Source organism: Zalophus californianus, chromosome 16, assembly GCF_009762305.2.
Source record: "Zalophus californianus isolate mZalCal1 chromosome 16, mZalCal1.pri.v2, whole genome shotgun sequence".
NCBI lineage: Eukaryota > Metazoa > Chordata > Mammalia > Carnivora > Otariidae > Zalophus > Zalophus californianus.
The window spans coordinates 22887182-22901412 of NC_045610.1; the positions used below are offsets into that span (position 1 = coordinate 22887182).

Here is a 14231-nt window from a genome sequence, read left to right on the forward strand (position 1 = left end):
AGGCGTGCACACTGAAAGAAAGCACCCACTTGCACTTAACCAAGTTTGCAAGCCGCTCTGTCTTTCTGGAAAAGGAAGGACCTTTTCAGCAATGAGTGCCGGAGGGATAGGGGACTTGTGGGCAAGTAGAAGAGGGGAAGGAACTCTCTTCCCCCCTTCCATCCCTCCTCCCTCCAGAAGTGCATTTCTGGAAGTCTCCAGTTGGTCCTGGACCTGGGCAGCTGCTCTAAGTCTGCCAGCCCCTCAGCTGTCACTCGGCTCCCAAAATAGCAGCGGCTGGGGGGAGGGAGAGGAGGTTGTTTATCTGGGGTGGACGGGGACAAGGGGCATTATAACTGTGCCTAGGGAGGGGGTCTCCCTCCTTTCTGGATCTTTCTCTCACTCTTTGTGGTATGAGTGCCTGAGTCCAGGACAGCCCCTGAACAGGACGCTGGGGCAGAGGTTAGTCAGCGCTCCCACGTGGTAACGACTGTCCAGTCCGGGGAGGGGAGGGCCCTGAGTATCAATGACAGACTCCAGGGGCACCTGCCCCTGTGGCCAAATATGGTCTGGAGCCCCTGGCAGGGATGATAAAGCCTCTTGGGTGGGGGAGGGGACAGACTAAGGCTTGGTGTCCCGGGGTTCACGAGGGAGCTCAGCGGAGCAGCATCACAGGACAACAGATCAGGAGCACTGTCCTCTAAGCAAGTGAGCCCCCCTGGGGGGTGCCCCAGACTGGGGAGGGAGAAGGGGGACCGAGAAGAACTTGTAAGGCTTGCAGTGAGAATTCAGGCCTTTGGCGCCATCTGTCCTGCTGGGAGGGACGGAGGGGGAGGCACAGGGACCCTGAGACTCCCTCAACCATGCTAATCTGCAAGCAAATGTATCAAGTCCTCCTGGGGGGGATGGATTCAGGGGTGATGGGGGTGGGTCCTTTCCAGGCAGAACCCTCGCCTTCCATCCTGGTCGGAGGAGACCCTGGAGCTCCAGACCTCAGGCCAGGAGTCCAGCCCTGGGTCTGGAGTAAGGGGCTGGCCAGACGGAGCTGCTCCTGTCCTGACAGATGGCGGAGGCCGAAGCGGTGCAGCTGAAGGAGGAAGGGAACCGGCATTTCCAGCTCCAGGACTACAAGGCTGCAACGAAGAGCTATAGCCAGGCCCTGAAGCTGACCAAGGATAAGGCACTGCTGGCCACACTCTATCGGAACCGGGCAGCCTGTGGCCTGAAAACGGTCTGGAGCGGGCAGGGCGGGAGGCTGAGGGCCAGGGCTGGGAGGCAGGGGTGTGGAGGCAGCCCCCCAGCCTGATGGGCATTGTCCATTGTTCCAGTCCTCTCTCCCGGACCCCTCGGGTTGGAGGAGGGCACCTCCTACTGCTTTCCTGGACCCACTGCCTGACCCACTCCTCCCGGAGACAGAAATTCCTCCAGTTGGGAGTCAGCCTAGTGGGCACTGGCATCACGCCAGGGGTTTTTAAATGTTATTTCAAGGCATCTTACTAACAGCCCAGTTAGCTACCGTTTCGTGCCCATATCGCAGATGACAAACTCAGGGCTCAGAGGGCTCCATAACCTGCCAAGATCTCCCAGGTAATTAGCAGCAGAGCCCAGATTCAGACCCAAGATTGCCTAATGCCAGAGCTCATCCACTCCTCCATGCCCAGCGAGCGAGGGGCCCGCCCTTGGGCCCCCGACAGCCAGCAACTCCCCAGCAAACCCTCTCGGGCTGCCTCCGCGTTGGACCCACTTTAACCCCGGCTCCTTCTTCTTCCCCCTTTCTCAGGAAAGCTACGTTCAGGCGGCTTCAGATGCCTCAAGAGGTGAGCGCCCCTCCCCCAACCTCTGCCCCTCACCCCCCAGCATCCCTGTTTTGTCTAAGAGGCTCTTTATCAACTGAAGGAATTACAGATCAGGTAATGTCATCCTAGGCATTGTAGGCAGGCTTCAGATGTCCAGAGAGGCCATCCCTAAATTTTTGCATTTTTGCAACTTGCATTATACATTAAATCATAGGTCAAGGGAGATACTTTTGTTAAAAGATGTTTCTGAAAATCCTTATGGCATGATAATGACACACGCTCCTCTGTTGTAAATTAGGGTATGCTCCTCCTGCGGTCCCAGGACTAGGGCATGGCCCAGTTCACTCTGTGGGATCAGGCTCCCTGAGGGGAGGAGGGAGGCAATAGCCCAGTCCACAGGGACCGGGGAGAAATGAACATTAAAATCAACAACAACAACTCCAAAAACCTTTAAACTTAGCTTTAGCTTCAACTTAGGCTTAAGTGCATCATCAAAATGGGAAGACATCTCTTGGCTGCAGCTTTTGGGTTCTGATCTGATTACTATTCTTTTAGGAGAAAGAGAGTCTGAAGTGAGTTCAGAAGGGAGGGAAGCAGCTGGAGAGGGGCCTGGAAATACAACCCCTGCAGAGCAGTTGAGGGAAGTGGCAATATTTAGCTCGGGGAAGGCAATTCCCAGGTGGGATGGAGAGCTGCCTTCAAATACCTAAGAGGCTGTCACAAGGAGGAAGGACTGGATTTCAACTCAGGGGTTCCAGGGCTGAACTTAGGACAAAAGGGCAAACTCACAGGGAGATGTATTTCAGGTAGGAAGAGGGAAGGGCTTTCTTGATGGAGCTGCTTGGCTGCCTTGAGAAGGAGGGAGCTCCCCACTGCTGGAGGTATGCAAGTACCCGTTGGATGAGCACTTGGCGGGGATCATGACGTAGAAGAGACTGAAGCATCAGGCGCTAAATGAGATGGCCCTTAAGCTCCCTTCTGACCTTGAGACTATGATTCTTACTGCCTCCTTGACAAAGGGGAGCTTTGGGCCAGAGAGTCCACATGGGTGGATAATCTCCACTGAAGACACAGAAGCCCTGGAACTGGGGACAGTGGCAGGGAAGGGAGGACGGTGGTCTGCAGCCCAGGCCCCTGAGGCATCCCTGTCTCCTTCGTTAGCTATTGACATCAACTCCTCGGACATCAAGGCTCTGTATCGGCGATGCCAGGCACTGGAGCACCTGGGGAAGCTGGACCAGGCCTTCAAGGACGTGCAGCGCTGTGCCACCCTCGAGCCACGAAACCAAAACTTTCAGGAGACACTGAGGAGGCTCAACACCAGCATCCAAGAGAAGGTGAGCTGGACCCCTTCGCACAAGCCTTGGCCTGCCTCCCCTCACTCCTAGTAGGGACAAGTTAGGGAAGCAGGCCATCAGGGGAGGTCTAACCCTACCTCCCCACTCTTGGATGGAGTGAACACCTGGCACAGGCAGGCGTCGTAGAACAGCCAAGCAGATGCACGCATCCACCCATCTTTGAATGATCAGAGGTGCTTGTTTGAAGGAGCAAGCCAGTCAGGACCAGAACATGGCTCTCTTAAATTTCAGGTGGAGACTTAAAAAAAAAAAAAATTGTAACTTAGTATGTATGTAACATGATCTTCCTCTCTTTCTAGGAGGACAAAGGCAGTATTGAGGAGAGGGTATTGCTGAATGATAGAGAGTCAGGAGCCAGGAGGAACAGGAAATCTTTTCTAGGAAAATGGAGTGGGGTGGGGAGAGCTTGGATCAGAGGTAAGGACTCCTGCATCCTAGTCCTGGCTTAGGTACTGATTTTCTCAGGGATCCCTTGGGGTGTCAGCTCCCCCTCTGTAAGCGCAGGAGGGTAACTGATCATTAAGCTCCTTGCACCGAGACTCAGTAACTCCTCGGTGCCTGGGGCAGCCCCATGCCACCAGCACACTGTCCGCAGTGCAGACTCAGGGGCTGTGTAAACAAACTGAGGAGTGACCCAAGACGAGGTGGCTAACGAGAGACCCCCTAGGAGGAAATGAGCCCGGGATGGAAATAGGCAAGCCTGTGGACCAGCAGAACAGAGGAGGAGGATGTACAGAAGGAGCTGACAAAGGGGGGGTGGTGATCAGTTGGGTCATTTTATGGTGGAGTCAGAGCACAGGAGTTGGGGCTGGGGGTGTGAGGGGATGAGACATCCAAACATAACGGTTTTAATCTGTGTGAAGAGATGCTTCAAAACTGCTTCAGATTTCTGATCCTAGACACCTAGTTCTGTTCTAATTATTAACTAGACTGCAAAATTGGGGTGATGATCTGTAGCCTTCCAAGACTTGTGATGACCCAGTGGGATAGCGAACTTAACTAGACTGCCAGCCTTGTGGGGCAAGGACTTGATTTTGTTCACCATTCTACCCCCCAGCATCTGCAATAGTGTCTGGCACGTAAGAGTTATTCAGCAAATGTTTGTTGAATGAATGGGTGACAGCGTAGGGGCCCCGAGGAGATACCCTAATATTTACTGAGCCACCTGGAATGTGGACCCCTGCCTGCCTCCTTTCCCACTCCCTCCTCTCTCCTCAGCTCCGTGTGCAGTTCTCCACGGACTCCAGGGTACAGAAGATGTTCGAGATCCTCCTGGACGAAAACAGTGAAGCTGACAAGCTGGAGAAGGTGCGTGCTGGGAAACTGGCCGGCCAGCAGAGGGCGCACGCGGGGCACCCACCCCCGTAACTCTGCTTCCGCTGCAGGCCCGCCCCTATCTCTGGACAGCGACTCCCAGACTGCTTGGCGGTTGGGGGGGGGGGGAGAGGGAGGGGGAGGAAGGCGGCCTCTTGGAAAAAGTGAACAAAAATAAGCCAAAGTTTAAGCACTTTGGAAAATTCCCTAATTCCGGCTATAAAGTCCAGGACTAGAGTGAGACTGAGGAGGAGAGAGTCATGTGGCAGGGTTGGAGTCTTTATTTAAATTTTTGATATTTTGTTCATCATGGATTTTTTTTTTTGCGTTACATTGCATTGATTTTGATATTTTAAAATATTGCATTAGATACTATTTATCTCGATTGCTGAGGTTTTTGATGTCCCTGTAAATTTTCACCCAAGGCAAGTGCCTCACTTGCCATACCGTGGTTTCCACCCTGAGAACGTTAAAAATGGCATGTTAAAATAATGTTCTATTCCATTATAAATTATTGCAAAAATTCATCCTGAATATGAAAATATTTGCTCATGATACCATCCTCTTAGCCAAATTTGTTGCCTTTTTTTTTTAATGTTCCCTTCTGGTCTTTCTTCAGAGGAAACAAACTGAACATCTGAATGTTTTGTTTTGTTTTATAAAGATTTTATCTATTCATTTGACAGAGAGAGACACGGTGAGAGAGGAACACAAGCAGGGGGCGTGGAAGAGGGAGAAGCAGGCCTCCCGCAGAGCAGGGAGCCCGATGCGGGGCTCGATCCCGGGACCCTGGGATCCTGACCTGAGCTGAAGGCAGCTGCTTAACGACTGAGCCACCCAGGCGCCCCGAACATCTGAATGTTTTGATTTATAAGAATTTGACAGACAATGCCTGAGGAATTTTTGTTAGTTTTATGGTCAATAAGTCCATATAATATGCAAATACCTTTTATAACAAATTGTTGTGAGGACTTAGTGAGTTGTTATTGATAAATGTACCTGGACAAGTACAAAGCCCTTGACTGGTAGAGTGACAACGGTTCTGGTGGCGCTTGTCTGGGATTCTCTCGTCCATCTCCTCCCCAGCATTCCACTCCTCCTCTGTTTGCTTACCTTCTCCTGCCTCACGAGTTCTTCCTCCAACCCCAGCTTCTCAGGTCCTGCTGAGGTCTCCTCTCCTGGTCTGGGGCCATTTAAGGTATATGTATCCTCAAGGCTTTAGAGTGGGAAGACATTGGGGAACTTTCTAGCTCAACTGCCTAATTTTGGAATCTGGAATACAGAGAGGTGCCATGACTTGCCCAAGTTCACACAGCTAGCACATCGCAGAATCAGTACTCACACAGAACTTTCAAGACCCATTTCCTGCTCTCTCTGCCCACCACTTTCCACCTTCCTGAGAACCCCTGTAACTTCAGATTGTCCTGAACAGATAAACAAACAAACCCCAAATGCCAAAACCATATTCAAGGGAAAATTTTAAAGGAAAAGAATTCTCCATGTAAAAACACTTCTGTTAAAAGATAAACCGAGGCGTGTTAATAATGTTGAGTTTATTTGGACAAAATCTATTCAAATGGGGTAGCACCCAAACAGGAAGTGGTTAGGAGCTCTCCACCCACAGGAGCTGGGGGAAAGACTTATAGAAAAGAGGTGGAAACAAAGCAACCAGATTATTTGATTGGCTATAGCTTAAGCAGTTATGTTACGTGGGAAAGCCTAGTTGGCTGTAATGGTTGTTCTTACGTTTCAATTTTTTTTTTTAATTTTTAAAATTTTAAAAAAGATTTTATTTATTTATTTGAGAAAGAGAAAGAGTGAGAATGAGCGGGGGGGGGGGGGGGGAGAGGGAGAACCCGGCACCCGGCTGGGCAGGGAGCCGGACATGAGGCTTAATTCCAGGAACTTGGGATCATGACCCGTACAGAAGGCAGACACTTACCGACTGAGCCACTCAGGTGCCCTTAAGTTTTGATTTCTTAACTCAGACATTATAGGCTTACGTTTGTGTTTGCTTACATTAGCTGCTAGGGCATTAAAGCCACTCATTCTAAGGGCCTCCTTGTTTAATTAATTTAACACTTCAATGCATTTTTTTTAGTCCTTATCCATAAGCATATATACACAGTTTTGTTTTAATGTAAGTGCAATCAGAGTGAACCTACTATTTGGATTCTGCTTACCAGTGTTTTTCTTTTTCTTTTTTTCCAATTTGCTGGGTCATCTTTTTATTTATGACTTCAGTGGCTATACTATATTTCATCCAGTTTGGCTTTATGCAAGTTACTTTGTTTCTTCTTTTGAATCATGTTCTTGGGCTACATCTCCAGGAGTCTGATTACAGGGAAAGAATCCAGTATAAAGATGTTTTGAAAATCCAGTCCTGGTGCCTGGGTGGCTCAGTCAGTTGAGCATCTGCCTTCAGCTCCGGTCATGATCCTGGGGTCCTGGGATAGAGCCCCACAGTCATCCGTCTCCCTGCTCATCGGGGAGCCTGCTTCTCCCTCTGCCCCTCTGCTCCTGCTCGTGCTCTCTCTCTTTCTCTCTCTCTCTCTCTCGCTGGCTCTCTCTCAAATAAATAAATAAGTAAAATCTTAAAAAGCAAAGAAAAGAAAATCGAGTCCTTGCACCAGCCCCTGCATCGGCCCCTGGCCAAGACTTTGGGACCCCCACCTCCTCTGTGACCCTCATTGTGTCCTCCCCCCTCAGGCTGCCAACAACCTCATCGTCCTAGGGCGTGAAGAAGCAGGGGCTCAGATGATCTTCCAAAACAACGGAGTGGGCCTGCTGCTGCAGCTCATGGACACCAAGAGGCCCGAGCTGGTGCTGGCTGCCGTGCGGACCCTGTCGGGCATGTGCAGTGGCCACCGAGCGAGGGTGAGGACCTGGGCCTCGGGCTTAGGGTGACATGTGGGCTGGGAGCGGCTGGCATAAACAGACCCTCATACAAAGTCTAAGGTGTGCCCCCCCCCATCCTTGATTGTATGGTCCTGGTTTCAACGGAGAGATTGATCCTCTGCATTTCCCTTCAAGCTGGAAATGCTTTTATGCAAAGATAAGGTTATTGAAAGTGGTTTATGAGGCAGAGCTGAATACAAAGGCTATGATGGTTGGCATTTATCATACTAAATCTTCCAAACCCAGTGTATGCTGTACGCTTAGAGCACATCTCAATGCGGACTCACCACATTGCACGTGCTCAATGGCTCCCAGGTGGCAGGTGGCTCCCGTGTCGGACAGCCCAGCTTTCAGCCTCTGGAAAGAGGCATGGCTTGTGTCACAGGCCTTCCCAGACCTTGGGCCCCACGAGGCACTGGCTGCCTGGGCTTATTTCCCTCCAGCACGGGCAGGGTGGGGAGGGTCATCCCCTACTTCCTCACCTGCTCAGCAGCTGGAAGAGAGGGGCAGGCAGCTGATGGTGGGTCTTGCTGGGGGTTTAGGCCACGGTGATTCTCCATGCAGTCCGGGTAGACAGAATCTGTGGCCTCATGGCCGTGGAGAACGAGGAGATGTCTCTGGCCGTCTGCAACCTGCTCCAGGCCATCATTGACTCTCTGTCAGGAGAGGACAAACGGGAACATCGAGGCAAGGACGAAGCCCTGGTTCTAGGTAAGAGGCGGTCCTCTGTGTTTGTCGAAGGGGCGGGGGCCAGGGAGAGTCAGTTGCCTCCTCTGACGGCTCAGTCCCTGTATGTGGAGGTGGCCTGGTTTTATTTTCATATTTATTTTCTAATTATAAAAGTAAAAGAGGCATGGCAGCATCATTTTCAATAACTTAAAAGTGGAGGCAGGGCGCCCGGGTCACTCAGTCAGTTGGGCATCTGCCTTCAGCTCGGGTCATGATCCCAGGGTCCTGGGATCGAGTCCCGCTTCGGGCTCCCTGCTCCGCGGGGAGCCTGCTTCTCCTTCTCCCTCTGCCTGCCGCTCCCCCTGCTTGTGCTCTCTCTCTCTCTCTCTCTCTCTCTGTGTGTCAAATAAATAAATAAAATCTTTTAAAAAGTAAAAATAAAAATAAAAGTGGAGGCAACTCAAGCGTCCACACAGGGTTGAATGGATAGATAAAATGTGGTCTATACACACAATGGAATAATATTCCGCCTTCAAGAGGAAGGACATTCTGACACAGGCTACAACGTGAATGAACCTTGAGGACATTATGTGGAGTGCAGTAAGCCAGTGATACAAAAGATCAGTGCTGCTTGCTTCTACTTATATGAGGTATCTAGAGTAGTCCAAATCGTGGAGACAGAAAGGAGGATGGTGGTCACTGAGGCTGGGAGAAGAGGAAATGAGTGGTTTAGTTTTGGTTTTTACAGGATAACAAAGTTCTGGAGATTGATGGTGATGATGGCAGCAAACAATGTGGATGTTCTTAATGCCACTCAGCTAGACACTTACAAATGGTTAAAATGAGGGGCGCCTGGGTGGCTCAGTTGGGCTCCCTGCTCAGCGGGGAGTCTGCTTCTCCCTCTCCCTCTGCCCCTCACTCCCCCACCTCCCTGTGTTCTCTCTCTCTGTCAAATAAATAAATAAAATCTTTTTAAAAATGGTTAAATGATAAATCTTATTCATGTATGTTTTAGCACAACTAGAAAAAAGTAACAGAGACTTCTTGGAAAATTTTGGAAAAATTTAGACATATGTAAAGATGAAAAAAAAAAAACCCTACCTGTAAACCCCCCTCCAGATAATTATTATCGCTGCCAGATGTGTCTTTCCAGTCTTTTTTTTTTTTTTTTTAAGATTGTATTTATTTCCTTAACAGAGAGAGGGAGAGAGAGCACAAGCAGGGGGAACGGCAGGCAGAGGGAGAGGGAGAAGCAGGCTCCCTGCGGAGCAGAGAGCCCCACTAGGGGCTGGATCCCAGGACCCTGAGGTCATGACTTGAGCGAAGGCCGACGCTTGACCAACTGAGCCACCCAGCTGCCCCCTAGGTTCTTGATGTGGTTCTGACTTATTGTCGTAATGGTCAGCAAGTCATTCTTTTCCTGTGCTAGAACCTCTGGGGGGTCCGACATGGCCTCGCTTGTACGGCTGGTGGCAAACAGGACATGTTGGCCAGGACACCCTGGTTTTTCTCTTTTTGGCCTCTCTAGTGGGCAGCTTGGGTGTCTGTCAAGCATGGTGGCCGCATTCTCAATGGACCAGCCCCAACGTACAAGTGCTTTTAAGCTGCTAGGAGTGCTGTAAGTCCCATGACCAACCTGGGGCCAGAGTGGAAGGGGCAGACCCTGAAAGAGGTGGTTCTGTTGGTGGCCACAGCGTCCTTGGGAAGTAGAGAGCTGCTGGACATCTCTGCTAAAGAATTCTTCTAGAAACTGATTTCAAATCCATCTCTTTGTAGCTTCCATTGCCCTCTGAGCCCAGTTCTGCCGTCTGGAGCCTCACAGAATAAGTCGGTTCTCTCACCCTTGTGACCCACCCTTATCTTAAAACAAGCTATCATGTCCACGGATGACTTTCCTTGTCCAGTTAGAGATAGCCTCAACCTTCATCCTTCATTTATATGACATTTGTGGGAGATCTTTCCTTTTCCGCCTGCCTGCCTGCCTCCCTACCTCTTTTCCTGACTCCCTCCCTCATTGCCTACCTGCTTGCTTCCCTGCCTCTCTGCTTCCCTCCTTGCCTGCCTCCCTGCCTCCCCCCTGCCCACCTGCCTCCCTGTCTGCCTTTCGCTCCAACCTTAGAATGAGAGCAAAATTCCCTAAGATGTAGAGAAGTCAGACAGGGCAAAAGCAGGAAAAAGCATTTACCTTTTAATCCCTCAGTGGGCAGGGAAGATGTGGCATCCCATCTGAGGCTTGAATTCAGGCTCCCGGCATGCCTGGATCTGCAGGGAGTAAGATGTCTGTAAGGAGTATGAATTTCTTTTCTGGAAAACATTTTGTTAAATCAGGTTATTAAAAGCTACATGAAGTGTCCCTGGCTCCCTGCCAGTCATGCTTAGGAATAAGGAACTTTCTAAGAACCAGAGCTGTTCAAGTACGCGCGAGCTGCGGTAGAAGTCAGGGCGCAGTGCAGAGTGGCTGGAGGGCCACTTGGGGGTATCGTCTAGGGATTTCTCTCCCCTTTTGGGGGGTGAGATGGGCAATACTATACCCTCCTGGGAAATTCCAACATCCAGGAAGCAGTGGATTCCGTATTTCCGGAGTCCTTCTGGAAGCCTCTGCCATTGCTCGTCCTATAGATCTGAGACTCCGTCCTCTCTCTTTACCCCTGTCCTCTCCTTCCTCAGACACCAAGAAGGACCTGAAGCAGATCACCAGCCACCTGCTCGACATGCTGGTCAGTAAGAAGGTGTCTGGCCAGGGCAGGGATCAGGCCCTGAACCTGCTCAATAAGAATGTCCCTAGGAAGGACCTCGCCATTCACGACAACTCACGTACCATCTATGTGGTGGATAACGGTGAGGAGGCGGGAGGGCCGGGGGCTCACTCCAGCCTTTCGAGTGGGCACCAGGGTCTCTGGCGCTGAGCAGAAAACAGAAAAAGTGTGGCCCTTGCCTGGGACAAGGCATTAGCAGTTAGGAACCACCAGGGGCTGGTGAAGATACAGACCAAGGCGCAGCTCTGAATTCAGGGCCTGAACACACCCAGAAAATGTCCAGACACACTGGAAAACACCTGGGCAGAGCTGCCTCACCAAGGGGGACCGTGCCAAAGACAAACAGGACTCCCCCAACCATGGGGTAACGTTCCTGAAGTCTCGGCGTTGGCAAAATACTCCACGGGCCTCCTAGAAGGGAGAAATGACATCAAGTGTCCTATATATAAAGCACAGGAATGAGGTTCTAGCAGATAGTCCCTATCTATCTGGTCAGCTCCAGGGTGTTACACCTCTCCCAAATCAACTTAATTGTTCGGGAGTCATACCCATGGCTTTATAATCTACTGTGAGGAACTCCACAGGTTTAATAGCGCATAGACCATCCTCTGTTCTAAAGGCTCAGATTCGCTTTACCCTTTTGAAATGGATCTTTTGTTTGGTTTTCACAGGTCTCAGCAAAGTGTACCATAACAGATTACTCGAGCTTATAAAACCTCCTCCCTCAGCACCTCCCCTCCCCTCCCCAGTCCTGGTCTTCTTCGCGTGTATTTCAAAGGGGAGCCACAGACCTCTTTCTGCACTAGGACCGAGGTCCAACCACACAGTTAATGGCGAGGGCAGGTGGGGAGCAATATTTGTTATTCCAGGCGCCAAAATAAAGAGCTCTTGGGTAAAAATAATGTGGACTCGCGAATCCTGTTACACGAGTAAAAAGCTGCCTCTTTACTAGTGTAAAAAGTACATTGGGAGTACATTGTACGAGCCGGTCTGGGAGACTTGCACTGGGGAGCCATCAGAACATCCAGCCTCAAGTGAGCTTTTGGGTTCAGGGAGGGGCGGTGATGGCTGAGGACAAGGTCCAGAGTGTTCTAGCAGAAGAGGAATGAGATGCTCAAGGCAAGGGTGAGAATGGAAGGGAAGCGTGGGGGCTGAGGTTGGGGAGGTGGTGGCCGGTAGAGCAGGTGCATTCAGTGGCTCTCTCTGAGAGCCAGGCTGGGGAGTTTGGGTTGGTTCATCAACCCCCTTCCATGACTCCCCAGCCCTGCCAGTGCTTCTGTGGGGTGGTAAAGTGTGCACGACAGAAAACATACTGCTGAGCACTTTTAATTGCCTCCTAGCATCTACCTTGAGTGCTCCTCCTCCCTGCTCACCTGCGCCAGCTAAGGTCGGACCAACTTGGAGCCACTCCTAAAACCTGGCTCTGAAGTCAGGCTTTCAGTTGTCCCAGAGGCAGCATGACATAACGGTTAATATCATGGGCTTTGAAGTCAGGCATGGCTGGGACGGTGTCCTTGCTGTGTCACTTACCAGCTGCATGATCTTAGGCAACTTACTTGACTTCTCCGTGTCTTGGTTTTTCTGCTCTGAAAAAAAAAAAATGAGAATAATGATTTTTAACCAGGGGGGTTTTGTTAGGATTAAACAAGGTAACGTGTCTAAAGCTCTTGGCACATAGTAAGTGCTCAGAATAACTTACAGCTCTTAACTTTGTTGGAGCGAATTACCCCATCTGTGGTGTCACAACTCTGTCCTTATCACACCTCCTGTCCTTATCACAGGTTATTGTAATCTTTATATGACTGTTCCTTATTGCACTGTGAACTTTTTGAGGGGAGGATTGCATCCTTTATTTCAGTATTCGCTTCCTAAAAGGTGCTAATTTATTTATTCACGTATTCATTCATTTATTCAACAGGTATATAATGATTGGATTAGCCTAATGGGTAATAGGAAGTCAGTGAAGATTTTTCAACAGAAGAGAGAAGAGGTAGTAATAATAAATAGCAAATGTACCATTTACTAAATAAAAAATAAATGTTCATTGAGTGATGATGACATGTCTGGATTGGCCCCAGGTGGCTTCCGTACATGATCTCATTGAGTCCTCAAACGCTGAGGTAGGTAGAGTATGGTTCCCATTTTACAGAAATGAGGCCTGAGGAAGAGAGAATATCAGATAGTATTTAAGGAACGTTATACATCAACCCACAGGATGTCAGCGCTTGTACAGCCCTCTGAGATCAACTCGTCTTAATTTTGTAAATGTGAAAATAGAGGCCCACCCACAGCGGGAGGTGAATTGTTCACCTAGGGGCAGAGTCAGGTGTAGAATGTGGGTCTCCTGGCCCCATGCCAGTGCCCTTCACTCTGGGTAAGCCATGTCCTGCCTAAAGGCACGCTGGAGAGAAGCTGGTGTTAAGACAACCAAACAAGATGGTGTGTTTGTGAGGACAGACGCCAGCAGATCCAACACCATCTGTCCTGCAGGTCTGAGGAAGATCCTGAAGGTGGTGGGACAGGTTCCAGATTTGCCATCCTGCCTGCCTCTGACCGACAACACCCGCATGCTGGCCTCTATCCTCATCAACAAGCTCTACGATGACCTTCGCTGTGACCCAGAGCGCGACCACTTCCGCAAGATCTGTGAGGAGTACATCACGTGAGTCTCATGGGATCACTCTCTGTGTTAGTTATTGATGGCTGTATAACAAATCACCCCCAAATTTAGCAGCTTGAAGTAATAGTAACCATTCATTCTTTCACAATATGACAGCAGTTTGGGAGTGGCTAGGCTGCCTGGATCTGGCTTTGGGGCTCTCAGGAACTTATAGGCACATGTTGGCCTGGGCTGCCATCATCTGAAGGCTTGACTAGAAGATCTGCTTCCAAGATGGCGCGCTCTAATGGCTGGTTGTTGACAGGGGGCCTCAGTTCCTCCTGGTGTGGACCTGTCCACGGCTGCTTGAGTATCATTACCATGTGGTAGCTGGCTTTCCCAGAGTGAGCGAATCAGAGAGAACAAGGCAGAAGTGGCAATGTCTTCTATAACCTAGCTTTGGAAGTCACACACGATCACTTCCACCACATTCTCTTCATGAGAAGCAAGCCATAAGGGGTGGTCTACATTTCAGAGGAGAGAGTTAGGCTCTACCTGTTGCACAGAGGAGCATCAAAATATTTTTGGACTTATTTTAAACCTATCACAAGCGCCTGCAGTTGAAAGAACAAATTTCAGCTTATCCGAGACGGAGACCCGGTGCTGTCGAGACTTTAAGCACTCTGCGGTCTCGTGGAGCCTAGACAGCAGCCTGGGACCCTCAACAGTGGCCTTCTGGTCCCTGCACCGCCACTCTGCCATTGCTGTGACTCAGATGCTCCGAGTCTCTGTTTTTCTTTATGTGTCCCCTTCCTTCTCTTCTCACTGCTACACCATCTTTTAACCGTTTATTGCAATGATC

At 50.1% G+C, this 14231-nt stretch overlaps 1 protein-coding gene across 4 annotated transcripts in view; it reads left to right on the forward strand.

Annotated features, from left to right (window-relative positions):
* Positions 1-314: 314 nt before the first annotated feature.
* The window catches only part of UNC45B (unc-45 myosin chaperone B), a 30465-nt gene continuing 16548 nt past the window's right edge, over positions 315-14231 (forward strand). The window contains exons 1-9 of one of the 4 annotated variants that reach the window (XM_027626192.2): positions 315-441; positions 1043-1210; positions 1760-1796; positions 2937-3112; positions 4352-4441; positions 7157-7324; positions 7888-8056; positions 10682-10852; positions 13261-13432. In XM_027626192.2, the coding sequence (XP_027481993.2) occupies positions 1043-1210; positions 1760-1796; positions 2937-3112; positions 4352-4441; positions 7157-7324; positions 7888-8056; positions 10682-10852; positions 13261-13432 (1151 nt within the window). In that variant the 5' untranslated portion in view covers positions 315-441. Of the gene's footprint in view, positions 442-590; positions 688-920; positions 1211-1759; positions 1797-2936; positions 3113-4351; positions 4442-7156; positions 7325-7887; positions 8057-10681; positions 10853-13260; positions 13433-14231 lie in introns of those variants that run through there. The other 3 variants (XM_027626189.2, XM_027626188.2, XM_027626191.2) reach the window with 3 other exon arrangements.